Source organism: Triticum dicoccoides, chromosome 1A, assembly GCF_002162155.2.
Source record: "Triticum dicoccoides isolate Atlit2015 ecotype Zavitan chromosome 1A, WEW_v2.0, whole genome shotgun sequence".
In the NCBI taxonomy this organism is placed as follows: domain Eukaryota; kingdom Viridiplantae; phylum Streptophyta; class Magnoliopsida; order Poales; family Poaceae; genus Triticum; species Triticum dicoccoides.
Window position 1 is genome coordinate 364,011,766 of NC_041380.1, and position 15,653 is coordinate 364,027,418.

General features: G+C 43.6%; 4 protein-coding genes across 5 annotated transcripts; 2 read left to right on the plus strand and 2 right to left on the minus strand.

The window, feature by feature from the left end:
• The first annotated feature begins 5,019 nt into the window (after positions 1-5,019).
• On the plus strand, positions 5,020-6,038 carry LOC119290320. 2 transcript variants are annotated; one of them, XM_037569212.1, is made up of 3 exons: positions 5,020-5,316; positions 5,397-5,444; positions 5,544-6,038. In XM_037569212.1, the coding sequence occupies exons 1-3, from the start codon at positions 5,100-5,102 to the stop codon at positions 5,645-5,647; spliced, it is 369 nt and encodes a 122-aa protein (XP_037425109.1). In that variant the 5' UTR covers positions 5,020-5,099; the 3' UTR covers positions 5,648-6,038. The 2 variants fall into 2 exon arrangements, with proteins under 2 accessions (XP_037425109.1, XP_037425117.1); XM_037569220.1 differs by having other exon boundaries at positions 5,547-6,038.
• A 2,642-nt stretch (positions 6,039-8,680) lies between these two features.
• On the minus strand, positions 8,681-9,529 carry LOC119273204 (protein SAMBA-like). The gene is made up of 3 exons (XM_037554456.1): positions 9,341-9,529; positions 9,126-9,236; positions 8,681-8,965 (listed from the first exon to the last, which is right to left on the minus strand). The coding sequence occupies exons 1-3, from the start codon at positions 9,462-9,464 to the stop codon at positions 8,892-8,894; spliced, it is 309 nt and encodes a 102-aa protein (XP_037410353.1). The 5' UTR covers positions 9,465-9,529; the 3' UTR covers positions 8,681-8,891.
• A 94-nt stretch (positions 9,530-9,623) lies between these two features.
• LOC119273194 (NADH dehydrogenase [ubiquinone] 1 beta subcomplex subunit 10-B-like) lies at positions 9,624-12,397 on the plus strand. The gene is made up of 3 exons (XM_037554451.1): positions 9,624-10,026; positions 10,118-10,185; positions 12,096-12,397. The coding sequence occupies exons 1-2, from the start codon at positions 9,741-9,743 to the stop codon at positions 10,147-10,149; spliced, it is 318 nt and encodes a 105-aa protein (XP_037410348.1). The 5' UTR covers positions 9,624-9,740; the 3' UTR covers positions 10,150-10,185; positions 12,096-12,397.
• Positions 12,398-13,505: 1,108 nt separating this feature from the next.
• On the minus strand, positions 13,506-15,235 carry LOC119273184 (inositol-tetrakisphosphate 1-kinase 1-like). Its single transcript, XM_037554443.1, has one exon. It carries the CDS (start codon positions 15,176-15,178, stop codon positions 14,111-14,113), a length of 1,068 nt encoding a protein of 355 aa, XP_037410340.1. The 5' UTR covers positions 15,179-15,235; the 3' UTR covers positions 13,506-14,110.
• Positions 15,236-15,653: the final 418 nt, after the last annotated feature.

Here is a 15,653-nt window from a genome sequence, read left to right on the forward strand (position 1 = left end):
TCTTTTCCCTCAAGAAAGAAGGCCAAAAGAGTAGCAACGATTTTGTCGCATGCACTTGAAGGTGTACACCCCATGTTCACCAAGCATCACCTTGGTGGATTGTGCTCAACATGATCATTTCATCCATATATATCTTTTACTCCAAGAAGTAAATTAAATAATGCATGATCATTTCATGTAACACATGGCTATTCTATCGATAGCTAAATATGCACATATGGAATTTATATGTCACCAACTTCACTTAGTTCTCAAACTAAGTACATAATGGATGAATATTTATTCATCTCGAATATTTTACTTAAGAGAAACATGCTGCCATGAGCACATCATGAATGATCACCCATTCATGTTTCAAGACCTCAAGTCTATCGCAGATCACAATTCTGTCATCTAATCAATTTGAAGTTGAGATCCATGATCAAATATTTTCATATGTAAATTCTGTTGAAAAAGCCCTTAATACCCTTTACATGCTCATACGATGGTATTACCATTTTCCATGATGAAGAAACATGGAATTTCTTTAAATCATCAGATTCACCCAACGGGTTCTATTCCATTATTTGAAATTATTGCTAGTACTTAGTATTTTGTGCAACTTCATAGTCACAAAATAGAACCATGTGGAATTCAAAAGTAAAGTGGAGGCTAAAAGACAACCGAAGACAGAATTACCTCTTAATAGGGCATAAATCATTTTCAAATGATCACAAAGACAAATATCTAGTTTGTCAAATATGTGGTTATACAAACATCGTACCTATGATTACCAAACCCTCAAACATATGGTCAAACCACACCACAAATTTATTAAAAGGCCAATAAGTTCAATGGGATAAATTTGCAAATTTGCAAATAACAACCAAATTCTGGTAAAGGATTGTTCTCAGAATCTTCATCAGAAGGAGGACCAAAATCTAGTGCAGAATTTGGAGGATGAAAACATTTGCACTCAAAAATATCGGAGACCTCAGGTAATCTCCTAATTATCCCAATATATTATTAGCCCATACTTGTACTAATACATGTAGTAAAATGTCCAATATCATATCCATTGGATACAATATTCGATAAATTTCATTGTATGTTTTGATTCATACTCAATATTGTTGCGTACACAATGATTTTCTAAGTATTAATAAATTAAATATTAGGCTTGATAGCCTTAGCCATCCTGGGTTGGGGATGACTAGAAAATTGTTGACAATTCGGTTGGTCACTTAACAAGTTGCAAAATATTCCCCAGATCATCAGATTATATGTGCACCACATGTGTCATAGGGGAAATCTGTTTTAAGGGACTGTCGCCTTAAAATTCTAAATGAGCCACTTATTCTTTCTTGAACACATTCAAAAGATATATGTGGAATGTTGAACCATTATCTGGGGAGCAAATTCTCCTGAACAAAGGATAAACCCATTCGAATGGATAATGTCATTGAACTTATTTCACGAGAATTTTCTGATTACATCCAGTACCCTATGTACATACCTAGATTGGTTTAACTAAATTTCTTATCAAAGATAGTCAAATGAACTACATGACCACTTTTAAAGAATTGTAAATTTACCAGCCTCTTGCTGGACACATACGACCTTACACAATGTAAGTATGATCTAAATCATACCAACTGCATATCATACTACTTAAACCCCTTGTAGTAACTACGTGGAAATAAACAAAGTATTTCCTATCTGCAATAATTCGGTTACATATCGATATCACCACTCCAGCGTACATCAATGGGCACTCACAGAAAATTAGGGATCTATTTGAGGAATAACAATTTATCTGTCGATCAAAATTATTCATAGCCCGTATGCTGATTGCATCAGCAATAAGGATATTTTCCGGCATTAGGGGGAGATAAGTACCACAAAGAATGCCGAGAAATAAATTATAAATGCTATTGACATTCAATCCTTATATCCACGTACTCAAAGAATCTGAACTATAAGTTTAGAGAATCGTATATTTGCAACACATTGCAAATTTGCCACATACATTTACTGATGAAAGGTGTCACTAAATTCTATATTCCTGCAGTAAAGTGTCAGAAAGAGTGGAGGTACCTGATAAACCACTCTTCTCCCCAAATGAGAGCAAGAGGGGGAGAAAGTCTGACAACACGAGATATAACTTCTCATATGCTTCCACGGAAACAGAGGAAATCAATTCCTCAACCAGTAAATGTAATTCAACATCAAGTTGAAAGACACCTCACTGGATGCTCATCATCCAAAGCCCGGCATAAATGTGCACAAATATTTTGGTGCCGGGACATCGAAACACCTTGCCTCCATTTGTTGTAGGAAATCACAAGGAGTTAAAAAGGAATAAATATATTATCCACAAACTTCAATGATTCCATCAGAATCATATAAACTAAAGACTACATTTGTCGACATATATTTCTTCTCAAATTGCTAAACCTTTTGGGCCCGAACCAAAATCCATGGTAGAGTGCCTCTTGCACTCATATTGGTTCACATAAAAGGAAGTAAGTAATGAAGAATAGCACTCGCTCTATAAATGAGTAGTATTTACCGTAGTAATACCTACTCCTCATAAGTATCTTCCATATGGAATACTAAAAACTTCTCATTCATAGACAAAGTCAATGAGGTGGTGAGAGAGCGAGGCTTGTAGCAAAAGGGTTCACGCAGAGACCCGACATCGATTATGATGTAACATACCCTCTTGGTATGAGTGGAATTATGTTTCGATACTAAATATCATTGGTAATAAAAATAATAACAATATCCATGCAGTTGATGGATGAAGTGGCTACATACTCATATGAGTCTCTCATTTCGGAAATCTCTATTCAAGTCCCTGAAGGGCTTATACTTCCGAATCCAACAGAAAATCGCAACAATTTTTGTGTAAAACTTCATAAGTCACTCTATGACTTGAAATAGTCGGAAATCATATGGTATTACCGACTAAATGAGTTCCTTCTTCAAAAAGATTACTCGAATAATGATGATTATTTACATGTTTAATAAGGGAATCCCAAATTTGATTTCCTTTTATCACCTCGGTGTATATTGATGACCTCATCATCAATGTCTATACAAGACCTAAACATACACATAATCATCTCAAGACGGGAAATTTGGATTCAACCAAATTTAGCTTAAGCTTACAACTTGAGCATTCTCTCAAGAATACATATCAGTCTACATATATCCAAGACATATACGAGAAGTTCAATGTGGATATATCAAACCAATAAAAGACATGTAATATGGTCATAGTACCCTTGATAGGGTACAAATCCATTCATACCTATGGGTGATAATGAAGTTATATCAGGACCTGAAGTTCTATCTCACTAATGTCAAAGCACTCATATAATTGCAAAACTACGTCAGGCCTGACACTAAATTTGCTATCTTTGTTCAGAGTGCAACCCACAACCAAAGGTATATCGCCGATATAAGAAATATTAGCTTATATCTCAAGCTCACATTAAAGCTTGGATATTTCCATCAGGAAATACAATATATGACCATGATATAATATAATGATATTGGCTCTATCTTTGATCCCAACAATGCCATATCAATGACTGAATTTGCGGGAATAGCCTTCATATGGAAGTCATCTAAATGAGCATTAATGGCTATTTCTAGTTATCATTTTGACATAATTGCTTTATCTAAAAGCATTGCAAAATTTGCATGGCTTAGCAGAATGATTAACCACATTCAAAATCATGCGGTTGAGATTCATCAGAATCACATAACTTGATTTATCAAGATGCTACCACTTGTGTTACTCAATACCTAAAGGTTATATGAAGAGCAATATCATAAAGCACATTGCTCGAAAATTACTTATCCTCACAAATTATAGAAAGTGAGGAAACAATATGCAAACAACATACTTTGAAAATCCTACAGATTATTAATAATGTCATGATCATATCAATGGAATTTGTATTACACATTCTCCAGGTTTGCAAAGTTCAGGGGGAGTAATTTCCCAAATCTATAACCTGTTAACAATCATGAGACTGCATATATTGTACTCTTTTTCCCTTCATGAGTTTTTCCTTAATGGTTTCTCATAAAAGGTTTTTAATGAGACAATAGAAGCACAAGTGTACATATATGCCATATCATTTCTCCTTATATTTTTCCCACTGGGTTTTAAAGGAGTTTTCAATGGTATATATAATCGCACTCTTTTTCCTTATGAGTTTTCTCTCAAAGTTTCTCATAATGATTTTTAATGAGGCTATATCTTCTCAAAGATCATATGGCATACTTTCTATTTTACCTATAGGGTTTTTTAAAGGAGGTACTCAAGACATATTTATTGGTCTCTAAACTCACTTATGAGTTTTATCCTTCTCCGAAGGTTTTTCTCATATGGGTTATCAAGAGACATAATCATTATATGTTGCCTCATTTTCTCCTTATTTTTCCCATTGGGTTTAAAGGAGTTTTAGCAACATATCAAATACAATTCTCCTCATATTTTTCCCACAGGGTTTTGGGAGGAGCCTTTTCCAAGATGAAGATGATGAACGTTCAAGGCAAATACATACTAGGAGGAGTCTTTATCAAGATGATGTATATTCACAAAGACAAGCATTGATTAGGAGGAGTGTTAGGAATTAATTAATTAATTAGATTAATTAATTGTAAATCCATGCTATGTCGGTGGCCATGTTTTTGGCAACCACCTCCTTTGTAACTGCCTTGTAATGAGGGTATAAATACCCCAATCTTCAATCAATGAAAGAACTGCTCAATCCATTCGTTCCTCTCTCTTTTTCCTCTACAGATTCTACTCGAGAATCAGCAAAAAGTAATTACATATGGCAGGACCAACTAATAAAAGCCGGATCGGATTTTGAAGAGTTTTAGCCGTGCTTTTACAAAGGGGGTGGACTTATAATAAACGGGAAAAGCCACGCTGTCATTTCTGCAGCAAACATCTCGTCTCAATCCCCGCGGATAAATACGCCCGCGTACAACTCACCTTCCCGTTCCCCTGTTAAACCCCACCGCACCGCACCGCACCTATCCCGCACCGTAGCAACAGAAAGAAAAAGATCTCCTCCTCCGCCGCCGCCGCCGCAATGCAGCGCCTCTCCATCGGATCGCCGGGCTCGAGGCCCAGCCTGGATGCCGCCCCCGCCGCGGCCGCAGACGAGGCGGACGAGAAGGCGACGGGGAAGGCGGCCAGGGCGGCCGCGCCGGACAAGTCCATCCACCTCGTCCCCCTCCTCACGCTCCTCTGCCTCCTCGTCCTCTTCCTCTTCTCCCACGACCCGGCCAGTTCCCGCGCCATCGCCGGTAAGTAGCCAGCCAAACCTTCGCTCCACTCCCTTTCCCTCGCCGGCACTGCTCCTAACGCCGCTCGCCCGTCCGTGCAGATTCGCCGCCCGTCCTGGCCGTCACCGCCCGCTCCCTCGAGGCCACAGGTAGGCGATAAGACTCGCGACGAACACCCTGCGTCCCGTTCCCCCATCTCTTGCCTCGTTTGATTTTCTCTCTCTCTCTCTCTCCTTTGTTCGTTCCAGCAGCGGACACGACGCCGTCGGTGGCGCGGGGCGGCGCGCACCAGCGGCTGAAGGCGGACCCGACGCCGCGCCGCGGGCGAAGGCTGGGAGCGCCGCGGCGGTGACGGCGACGGCGACGGCGACGGCGACGGCGACGGCGACGGCGACGGCGACGGCGCGGAATTGGGGAACGGGAAGGCTAAGGCTGGCCCACGTCCGCGCAAGCAGCTAGCCGTTGGAACGTACGACGCGTCCTCAGCGCACGTCTCTTTCTTCCCTCCACCCCCGTGCTGCGTCGTTGGTGGAACTTGAATGGCCGCGAGCGTTCGTCTTCCTGTGGCCTCTAGAAATTGGGATTAGATTACCAGCCGCCCGTCGCAATCGTCAATCACCATGTGTTCATACCCCATCGTCATTCTTTTCCCCCTTCGGTTGCTCACCTGCTATTGATTCTGTAATTCTTTTTCCGTAATTGGTAGTACTGATGAGGAAATTGATTGATAGAATTCTGGTTCAGGTGCGTCGGATTGTCCATCGTCTTTGAACTGGTTTCTGTTTCTGCCTTTTGGGTTGAATGAATGGGCTGGTTCCAGCTTTCGGGGCCAAGCTGCCGCAGGGGATCACGAGAAAATTTATTGCTCGGCAGCGGTAAAGTGGACAGACAGGCCACAACATACTGGGCGCTGGTACATTCACGTTGCTGCTGCTAGTGCAACTAGGCCTGGCTGGCTTGGCTTGGCTTGGACTGGGTCCACTGGAAGCCTCAGGTGTAACGACTATATATGTCCAAGCTGGAGCCAATGCCCTCCATCTCTCACTTTTACAAGATTCAGAGAGACATTTACAGAATGCAAGTAATTAACCTTGAAAATGATCTTTCTATAAGTATGTGCATCTTTCTATAAGTATAAGCTCTGCCACCGTGGGTATGCGATATGCCCGATCACATTTGCAAACAGATTTACCATCACGGATCGAGGGTGGTAGGCTCGCAGCGGGGCAGGCTAGCAGACAATAGCATAGTGCAAATGTAGCGTTAATTCTAGACGAGTGATGAGCAAATTTTGGACTAATGGATGACTTTGGCGGGACAAAGCGGGATGCCGCTTGCACCCCTACACGCAGGGCAAACTGCATCTCCATGGACACTAGCACAAAGCTTCGTATCTGAAACAAAAGCAAGCAAGAAAATGAAAAAAGAATACGGCATGGCAACAGCAGGAGATCCATATACAAGTGCTATCAGCAGCGCACCCCATTCCCCCGGCAAGTCACATCCACCGACAAGGAGCTTTAAACACACAACACAAATGCTGGCTGCCGCTAGCTAGCGCAGCTAAACAACAACTTACAAATGGTGAATATATGCATTATTAGTTCTTCAAACAAACATTTGTACCTGCATGGTAAACAAACAGAGCACGCATAACCTAACACAAATGACCACGAAAATGTGAAAACTGGGGAAGGCACCTAAGAATCTAAACAATCCCGCAGAAGGGATCTAAGACACAGGTTTCACACAGATCAATAAAACAAACATGAACATTTACTGTATCTTACTGAATACATAATGATTCTATGGTTTATTTATAGCCAATCATTTTAGATACGGGCTGGATTTTCTCCAAGAGAAAAGTTCACATTAGAAAGCAGCAACTGAAGTATCGTTTGAACCAATTACACCCTTAATCACTGTCTTTAACTGGAATGAGCAAAATACGACTTATCTATGTTTTAGTGCGGCCTGCTATTATCTTCAGTTGCCAAGCACTTTCAAACTAATGTTTACTCATGATGACAACCACATTCGCAAAGGCACCTTCAGGTTTACACTGACATTGAACACCACCACCGGAAAAATACAGGCGCAAAACCAAGATCTTTTGTGAGCACTAGCAGAAAAGTTATTCTTCTAAAGTTTCAACTTTCAAATCATTACCTCTGGAATAAAATTATAGTCAGGCCGTACATCCTTATATCATGCTTGCTAATATATTGACAAAGCAATTATATCTTACATTACTAAGCTGTGGGCCATAGAATAGCTCATACAGTATATTTAGAATAGCGCTGCAAATCTGTGTTCAATAAGCTGCAGAGGCAACAGAGGCCGATGGACAAGGGAGAATGGTGACTACCACAGAACACTGATAATTTATAGCAAAACTCCAGAAATATCAGGAGTGCAAAGATAGCTTTTATGTGTGTCTCTGAGTAGAAAACCGGCCTACATTATTCTAATGTATCAACTTTCAAATCATTAACGCGAACCCTTTCACTGTTAAAAAAAAGAACATTCAAATCATTACCTCTGGAAAAATCATAGTTAGGCCGTACATTCTTATATCATGCTTGCCAATGTATTATCAATGCAATCGTATCCTTCCCCTCACATTACTAAGATGTGGGGTACCGAATACCTCATACTAGTATCTATAGAATAGCACTGCAAGTCTGTGTTCAACAAGCCACAGAGACGATACAGAGGCAGATGGACAGGATGAATGGTGATTATTCAAGAACACTGGCCATTTATATATACTTGGGAGAAAAACAAAAGCATATGCTGTTACAGCAAAACCACAGAAATATCATGGGTGCAAAGATAGTTTTCAATCGTCTAGCTTTTGAGTAGAAGCCGGCCTACATTCTTCATTTGGGTCAATAGTGATTCCGCAGCAACATCAAAGAGTACCGTGTTAGGCTATCAGATTGAAGATCAACTCAGAAGTGTTCAGGTAAGGATGAACAAAGAGTAAGCAATTGGAATCACTTATTAGATGCATAAGAGGAAGCCGCCAGACAGGCATGAATAAGATCACAAACAGCTACGAAACAATCCCATACAAAGAGGATGACCCAGTTGACCAAGAAGAAAATATACCTTGCATCTTTTCTACTGCCAGGCTATTTGTATTCTAGGACAAAATGTGACAGTTAATCTCTTTTCTAAAGTTCAACTCACAGGTGATAAAAATAGATAATTGGCACCACGATGTATTGCTGGTCAAGACTGAAGGCCAAAGATAATGAAAGTGTATGTGCTTATCAATATTTTACATTTTCACCTACAAAGTCGACACACTGTATCTCAAGATTTATCTGAGATTTTTTTTGGGGATCAATTTGCAAGGATTTGGTGGCAAAAGGCACAAGTCATGAACATCATCATAACACTTGCATTACTTAAATGTAAATCATAGCATGTACCTGAAAATGATTTACACAAGTTGTGAGCAGCTGCATCACACTTGGGTCACTTAAATATAGCATGTACTTGGAAATGATTTAGCAGAATGAACTACAGGTGAGTGGAATCAGATGATAGCCCCTAGGAACATAGCCTGGATGGAAAGCCTATAATCCCTAGCAGTTCCTTGTCTTCTTGGACGCTTGATCCAGCTCCGCAATTTTCCCCTGTTGCTTGGGCAGGTAACCACCTGAAAAGAACAAACCAAGCCGGAATCAAACATAAACTCTCGTGATCGTGTTACACACAATCTCAATTCCTAGCTGGGAACAATAAACCATAATCAACCTCAAACTCGTGTGCTCATTCTGTATTTCAATGAGATTTACGGTGTCACTGTGTGTTGTTACCTGGCCTGGAGACGAGGTTGATGCGGGAGCGCGGGGCGGCGAACATCCAGCTGTTGTCGTCGAGAGACCTGACCTCCTTTTGTAGCGCCTCCATGACCTCCGACTTGAGCTCTGCGGGGGAACCAGACAGACCAATTCGACTGCTTAACTGAGAGGGGGAGGACATGAAGGGAGGGGAACTAGGGCTTGCGAGGTGCCGAGGGGGATGGATTTACCGGCCATGGCCTCGTCCTTGCGGTAGAGCGCGTCGATCGAGTCGGCGAGGTCGTCGGCAGCGGAGATCGCGATCCCGCCTCCCGCGCTCGCCGCCGAGACGGTCGACCTCGCCGGAGAGCTCATCGGAGATCGGCCTCGTTTGAAACGCGGCGCCCTTCCGTGTGTGTGGGTCACTGGTCAGACTCAACAGCGAATTATACGACCGCGCCAAGTGGGCCGTGTAAATGGGCCATATAAATGGGCCGGGCTGCTACTGCGCTCTGTAAGTGGGAAGCCATCCGTTCGTCTCTCTCCCCCATTCCCCAATCCCCACGACGAGATCCATCCACCCCAGAGGCCAAGAAGAGAGGAGAGAGAGAGAGAGGCCGGCGGCGGCGGCGGAGGAGCAGGCGATCGGAGATGGTGCGGAAGGCGAAGGTCGAGTTCGACGAGAGGCCGCCGGATGACTTCGACCCGAAGAACCCGTACGGGGACCCGGTGGCGATGCTGGAGTACAGGGAGCACCTGGTGCGGGAGAAGTGGATCCAGATTGAGACCGCCAAGATCATCCGCGACCGCCTCCGCTGGTGCTACCGGATCGAGGGCGTCAACCACCACCAGAAGTGCCGCCACCTCGTCGACCAGTACCTCGAGTCCACCCGCGGCGTCGGGTGGGGCAAGGACCACCGCCCGGCGGACCTCCACGGTACCGCCGCCCAAATCCTAACTCTGCCTTCAGGCCATGGTCTAGGTTTGTTTCACTGGCTGATATGGTTTGGTTGTTTGGTGTCGCGCAGAGCCCAAGAAGGTGGTCGAGGTCGAGGAGTAGCACGGTCGCTTCCGTCGCCGTTCCTGGAATGGAGAGGTCAGGGTGCTTCTTGTTATGCTCAGAATCTTAGTTATTATGCACATGATTTGTTTCAAATGTACGCACGATGCAGCCTATAGTGAAATGCACATGATTAATGTTTATCATTCCATTCACCCACTTCAGATTTCTGTTTGGGGTCACATCGCCGTGCTTAGATAGTTGGGAGCTTGGGAATGGTGTAGTAGTAGAACACCAAACATTAGCACTGGTGAACATTTTTGGTTTATAGGGGGTTTGAACTAGGACAAAAGGTTTTGTCGAGGAGTTGAGGAGGAAGGGGTTTGAACTGGAAGGGTGTTTGTCTTGGCACCTTAACTGTGTGTGCAAACTGTTCTTTCCAGCTTGTACTGAAATGGATTTTCCTCTTGTCGAACAACAAATACTGCTTGTCATGCGGACGAGGGGTATAAATCCTAAAACTTCCCAAAGAAATATCCCTCACTCAAATGCCCACCAAGTTTACTCATGACTTATCCCCGGACCAAACCTGGGTGAAAAGGAGATATATGGTAATGGGCTAGCATCATTTTCCCTATGTTGTTACCTCGCTGCTAAGACTCACTGTTGCCGCTGGCCTATTTCTTATTTTGCCTGAACCTAAGATGTTTGAATGAAGATCTACATGAAATCAACTTTATATAGTGTGTACATTTAGTGATATTTGAATGAAGGTCTACATGAAGTCAACTTTATATAGTGTGTACATTTAGTGATATCCAGACAACTAATATTTTTGGATGTTTTTGGTTCTTGCGGTCATATTTCCCTGGATCAAATCATGATTGATTCGTAATTTATTAGCCATCATCATACTTTATCTGGCCTAACGCTGAAAGGATATCATGATTCACACATCCATGCTATAACCTTGTTCACCTCAATTGTTAGTAAAGCTGGATTGCTGAGATGTGCTCTGCTACTCAGGCCCAGGTAACGGGTACTGACTAACAAAGGCAGTCTGTTCTTTCAGAGTACGAGGAGTATCTTTGCTAAGCAAATTTGTCATTGCATCACCCCTTTTGGGAGTGAGCTAAAGCTACTCTTGATGTCTGAAATCACTTTTAAGTTACTTTTGAACAGTTGAAACAACTAGTCCATCAGTTCCGTAATTCTTGTGGTGGTTTTAGTTCAACTAAAACCATAACAAGAATTATGGAACGGAGGGAGTAGATAGTACCATGGACTAACACAGGCTATCTGCTCTTTCAGAGTCGAGTTATACAAGGAGTATCTTACTATCACTAAGCGATTTGTCATTGTGTCATCCCTTTAGGGCAATTGAGCTAACACTACACTTGATGTCTGAAATCACTTTAAATGTTACTTTTAAACAGTTGAAACAACTAGATAGCTAATTTCTTCATGTAATTGCTCACACATTCTTGAAGAACCACTGCATGAATTCATCTTTAACAGTTTCTTAAAGTCCATGTAAGACAGTATGAGGGTTTATCTGATTTTCTTACTGGGAACATCATCTTCCACTACTCAAGCCTCGTATCATATTCTCGTTTCAGGAAAAAATAAAGATCGTGGAGTCGCTTTTGATTGAATATATAATTTTCTTAATATCGGAGTGAAAGAAATTTAGTTGCACATATTATTTATTGCTACTTACTAGAGCATCTACTTGCCATGTCTCACCATTTTTTAAATTTTATTGAATGCTACTCCCTCTATCAAAATATAAGACGCTTTTTGATACTATGGTAGTGTCAAAAAATGTCTTATATTTTCATACAGAGCGAGTATCTACTATTTTGATTATTCTGCCTCATCTGTCTGTAATTAATCGTCCTTCTATTTTCTACCTTGCAAATGCATTTCAACTGTCTAAGAATTCTGGTGACTGTGATCTGTTGGAATAAAGTAGACCATAACACTGACTTCTATTTGACGCGCAGGTCATCTTTCCATTCGAAGTGAAGGAAGTAACTTGAACTGCCACAGCTCCTCTCTTACCTCTGAAGTTGCTGATAGGCATTTAATAAATGATGATGCGAAGCAAACATTGTTGTGTGGTGTCTGTATTTTTTTTTTGTTAACTTCAAGGAGTTAAGCAAATCGTTGCTTGGACTTACCTACCCTGTTTCCAATTTCATTTATACAAATGATGTTTAGTTGCCTTTGCCTTTGCATCTTGAGTTTACAAGTGTGTATGAAAGACGGCTCTTGCTGTGCTGTACAAGTTCTTTCTACTCTGTCACTGTGCTGCTTTTTTTGGTATTAAATGGGCTGCACATTGCCGTACTGAATGAAATGGGGAGGCAGCCGAGATTCAGGTCCCTTCGGAGAATGCAAACCAGAGGTTCATGTTACTAGAGCTTCCAAAACAGAATATATCATTTCTAATTATTCGGAGAATGCAAACCAGAGGGTCGTGTAACTAGACTTTCCAAAACAGAAAGATTATAAACAGAGTATAACATTTCTAGTTAACTGGTACTGATCCTGATGCTATAGAGCTACATACATTCTGCCTGACACAACAGGGGGGGTGCTCTAGAAAAACTAGGGGGGTGCTGGATATAATAACGTTTTCAGGTCAATATGCTCATAGGGTAATGCTGAAAAAGTTTGTCAGAACCGATACGTCAAAGCAAGCACGATTGCTCCAGTTGCAACTTCCGGATTTGTTTGCCCCAGTAGAAGTTGAATTTTCTGCAAACTGGGGCAGTGGTGCTTGCTTTGACGTTGCCATTCATCCAGTACTCATCAAACTGCATCATGTGTCATGTGTGCTCTAATTTTCAACCTCAAAATAAAACTTCACATTTTCAACAGCACATGAAGTTGTAAATATTCATCAACCACGGTCCCAAAAACTGAACAAATTTCTAGTAAAGGAAAATAGGTCATTATTCAAAACATGAAGTTAGAGCGGCCAGAAAATAAAACAAAATAAAGCAATGAATGGTTGCAATGCAAAATGCTTATGGCTATCTTGTTCACCTTTTCAACTGAAACTGATACAGATAACAGCCAAATTCTTCCCTGCTGTTTTCACACTCTAAAGAAAAGTAAGGCACTATCACAATATCGCTATAAGGAAAACATGCCATGATGCAGCCAATAATCTGGAGTTGCACAGAGTCCAGTAAAACATGCAAGTGCACTCAAGGTTAAACATTTCAAATTATGAAGGAATATGTGGAAAGGTTGCCCTCATGCAACTTACAAACGCTTCAAATTATGTTACTCCATAAAAAAGTGGAGTAGCAAGCAGGAATCCATGTTCACATTATAGGATAATCATATGTGCTTATGAGAGTTTCTCCAGTAAAACGAATTTCATAAACAGATAGTCAAGCATAGGGTAAATGACATCATTGCAGGTACATGTATATATTTAACTCTGGTCACAGATGTAAAATTCAGTTTTCGATGATAGAACCGGTGCCACAGACAGAACTGACTCAAGTTTGAATTTCAAATGCTAAAAGTTCAGAGAATAGCATCACCCCTTTCTTTCAAGGAGGCGATAAAACTTTCGGAGCTCCGGTATCATTGGAAACATATTCATCATCGCAGTACCACTAAGATTTTGGGTTGCCATTCATCCAGTACTCATCAAGAACAAAAGGTTTGCACATCCAGAACAAATATATCTTCTTCAGAACTTGGCTTCTGTTCCCCCACTTTTGTTCTAACTAAACTGGGTGAAGCAAATTACGAAGAACAGAAAGATACCTAAACAACCGGTATGACAGGAGCAAGGAGAGAGGATTTACATTGCAGGTCCTCCGCTTGCGGCTGGTTGAAACCCAAGTAAATCCAGAACCTGTTAATCCCCATCTCCCCATCCTAATTGGTTGCTCGTTATTCCCCTCGAGTCTTGTAACCATCCTGCCACCTCACATTTCCCCCAGTCATGAAAGAATTGCAGGTTTGCGAGCAAGCTATGCCGAGCAAATCCATCTCATTTCACAACAGCATGATTGCTCTGCTGCTCCTCCTCCTTGAGGGCCACGTCGTCCTTGTGAACCATATCCCAGAAGAAATCAGTAAGGACAATCTCGTAGCCGGGCATCTTCGCGTAACCGGGGAAGTAGTTGATGTCAATGACGAGATACCGGTTCCCGGCACGAACATCCCGGATCATGTCGAAGTTGAAGAGCTGCAGGCCCAGGGCACGGCGGAGCCCGCCTGCGATCTCGTTGACGAAATCAGTGGGCGGCATGACGGCGTCCTCGAGCCGCATGTCCTCGTAGTACTCCTCGGCCGTGCGCTGATTGGGGAGATTGGATACCTGCGAGAAGGAGATGGTGCCCTCGGCGGCGGCGTCCTCGAGGATCTCCTTGGAGACGTCCGGTAGGCTGCGGCGCTTGACGCAGGTGACGTGGCCGCCGACGACGTAAACCTTGAATATGACGCCGCCGTGGTTGACGAACTCCTGCAGGACGAGCGGCGGGCGGAGCTTGCGGAGCCCCTCTCGGTGGTAGACGAGGGACATCTTGTGCGACTTGGCGCTGCCGTCGGCGACGAGGGGCTTGGCGATGAGCGGGAAGCGGAGCGCGGCGAGGAGGCCCGAGTCGGCGAGCGCGGCGGCGTCGTAGACGACGACCTGGCTGGGGATGCCGAAGGTGTGGCGGTGGCCTTCGCCGTCAGCGGAGGCGGAGGCGGCGTCGGTGAGCGGGACGTCGAGCTCGGAGACGACCTGGAGCATGGAGATGCGGTTGTGGAGGCGGTCGATGGCGTGGGGCGGGTCGACGACGGGGACGGAGGGGTAGCGGGCGGAGAAGGCCTGGAGCTGGGCGCGCCAGTCGTGGCCGTAGAGCTTGTGGATGACGAGGTCGAAGGGGCCCTGGTCGGCGAGGGGCCGCGCGTCGTCGACGGGGACGAGGTCCACGCCGCGCGCCGCCGCGCGGGAGATGAGCGAGGGCTTGATGAAGCTGTTCTGCTTCTTGGGCGCGAGCGCGTAGCCCACGACGTAGCGGCGGCTGTCGGCGGAGGAGGGCTCGGCGGCGGCGGCGGCGGCGGCGGCCATTGCGGTCTGGGAGGGTTGGAGGAATCGGGGATTTGGATGGGGTGGATAAAGGAAGGGGAGGGGTGTGATGCCCTCTCTTTTATAAACAGATCGATTCGATCTGGAGTAATTCTCAGGTCGAAAGAACCCCCTTCGTCTCCTCTCCGCCCTGTCTCCGTGGACCGGGTCTACGCCCGTGGGCTGGCTGCATTTGTTAACAATCATCGTACGATGCTAAACCCTCATGGACCATCTCATCTTTGTTTTGGGTGTTGGTTAACCATTGCTGTTCTAGTTTTTCCTTTCCAGGACCTGTTAGTCCTTTTCACGTGAGTTTTTTTTTTCAAAACACAGTCTGAACGCAGACACTCATGCATACGTATATACACTCATCCCTATGAACGCGGCCTTGTAAGCACATTTGAGAGACTGAGCCGGCATATCATTTTGAGATTGGCGAAGTCATCACAGACATCTTCGTAGTCGACAGAAACGT

What these genes read in the sequence shown, in the direction of transcription:
- LOC119273184 (XM_037554443.1), bottom strand. Translation starts at nt 15,178, where the DNA reads ATGGCCGCCGCCGCCGCCGCCGCCGCCGAGCCCTCCTCCGCCGACAGC.
- LOC119290320 (XM_037569212.1), top strand. Translation starts at nt 5,100, where the DNA reads ATGCAGCGCCTCTCCATCGGATCGCCGGGCTCGAGGCCCAGCCTGGAT. An exon ending in CAGTTCCCGCGCCATCGCCG is followed by an intron (nt 5,317 to 5,396) that starts GTAAGTAGCCAG and finishes CCGTCCGTGCAG; the next exon opens with ATTCGCCGCCCGTCCTGGCC. An exon ending in CCGCTCCCTCGAGGCCACAG is followed by an intron (nt 5,445 to 5,543) that starts GTAGGCGATAAG and finishes TGTTCGTTCCAG; the next exon opens with CAGCGGACACGACGCCGTCG.
- LOC119273204 (XM_037554456.1), bottom strand. Translation starts at nt 9,464, where the DNA reads ATGAGCTCTCCGGCGAGGTCGACCGTCTCGGCGGCGAGCGCGGGAGGC. An exon ending in CAAGGACGAGGCCATGGCCG is followed by an intron (nt 9,237 to 9,340) that starts GTAAATCCATCC and finishes GTTCCCCCGCAG; the next exon opens with AGCTCAAGTCGGAGGTCATG. An exon ending in CAACCTCGTCTCCAGGCCAG is followed by an intron (nt 8,966 to 9,125) that starts GTAACAACACAC and finishes TGTTCTTTTCAG; the next exon opens with GTGGTTACCTGCCCAAGCAA.
- LOC119273194 (XM_037554451.1), top strand. Translation starts at nt 9,741, where the DNA reads ATGGTGCGGAAGGCGAAGGTCGAGTTCGACGAGAGGCCGCCGGATGAC. An exon ending in CCGCCCGGCGGACCTCCACG is followed by an intron (nt 10,027 to 10,117) that starts GTACCGCCGCCC and finishes GGTGTCGCGCAG; the next exon opens with AGCCCAAGAAGGTGGTCGAG.